The 1,429-nt window shown below is 52.5% G+C and overlaps 1 protein-coding gene across 1 annotated transcript in view; it reads left to right on the forward strand.

The window, feature by feature from the left end:
• Positions 1-1,429, forward strand: part of MINOS1 (mitochondrial inner membrane organizing system 1) — a 31,352-nt gene that overhangs the window by 26,718 nt on the left and 3,205 nt on the right. The window contains exon 2 of the mRNA XM_018574094.1: positions 1,331-1,378. Coding sequence (XP_018429596.1) covers positions 1,331-1,378 — 48 coding nt within the window. The remainder of the gene's footprint in view (positions 1-1,330; positions 1,379-1,429) is intronic.

Consider the following 1,429-nt stretch of genomic DNA (forward strand, 5'->3'; position numbering starts at 1 on the left):
GGGTGGTGGGGGGGGGTTGTGGATCTGGCCCCCAAAAAAAAAAAAAAAAAAAAAAAATGGCGGTCCCGGCACTTCGGTTCACTTTAAATCGCCATAGCTGTACATTAAGCCCTTTATACCGTGCTGCCACGTATGTGTGCACGATGCGCATGCGCACTGTGCTAGCAGCGCCTTCCACCCCTCGCCCGCAGCACAACGGCTCCGGCTCACACAATGCATAACAGGAGCTGGTAGGACGGGCTCCCAATCATGTGACCCGCCAATCGCAGTGATCACATGATCAGGAAGCCAATGTAATGTATAGGGCTGTAAAGTAGGTGTAAACCCCAACAGGATGACCATTTAGTTTGCTCTACATCATTTGTTCCATCTCCATGCTGCTCACCTCCAGCTGCCTCTTTGCATCCACTTCCTGTCTACATGCACTACAATGATGGCTGCATGGCGACAACAGCGCACTGTCTGTGTAATGAGCATGGAAGCTTGTGGCCGCCGCTAGGGGTTGCATGCGACAGGGTGACAACACAGGAGCACAGTTAGGAGACTGGGACAGAGCGTTGTCACCCTGTAACAGGAAGTGCCTATGCAAGACAATGGCAGAATGGTCAGGGATTACTCAATGACCACTTGGGGCTACATGTGACAACTCAGGAGCACAGTTGGGAGACTGGAACGGAGCGTTGTCACCCTGTAACAGGAAGGTCCTAAACCAGGCCAAATGGTCAGGGATTACTCGGGGACCACTAGGGGGTGTATGTGACGGTGACAGGAGTACAGTTAGGACAGGGAACAGAAGTCCGGGGTTGCTGACCATTGTCAAGTGCACTGGTGTGAGAAGAAATTTGGAGTTGTCATCAGAACAGGAAGTGAGAGAAAAACTGTCTAGGAAGGCATTTCTTTCACTTCCTGTTTACAGGAGAAGGAAGTGAAATCTCCCTAATAGGTCACAGTCGGGTTTAACCCTCCGAGGGGTCGTTTTAATGTAAAAGTAACAATGAATCCAGACAGGAAATGTAACACGGAGAGGATGAGGCGATCCCGGCATTTCCATCCCCCCCCCGAGCAGATGTGGTGGAACGATCGCCCCCGTCACCGTAGGATATAACCGTGCTGTGTGAGTCACGCCGATTCCCAGCGCTGTAAATGCGTATTTTGGAAGGCGATCACAGCGCCATTCACGGCATCAGCCTGCAAGTGCGGACGCAGCCCGAGAGCCGCCGGCCCGCTTATTGATTCCGCCTGCTCGGACGCATGCCGATCTACGTGTGGAAATTCTGTGTCATTAAATAAATAGATCCGTCATAAAGTCCATTGTGTTCTCTCTCTCCAGGTGCCGGGCTCGGCCTGGGGATCGTGTTCTCCGTTGTTTTCTTCAAAAGTGAGTATTTAACCCCTTCCTGTCCCTCCCCCCCCCCCCCCCGGAAACCCC

This window comes from Nanorana parkeri, unplaced genomic scaffold (assembly GCF_000935625.1).
Source record: "Nanorana parkeri isolate BGI_ZX_2015 unplaced genomic scaffold, ASM93562v1 scaffold2733, whole genome shotgun sequence".
Taxonomy (NCBI): domain Eukaryota; kingdom Metazoa; phylum Chordata; class Amphibia; order Anura; family Dicroglossidae; genus Nanorana; species Nanorana parkeri.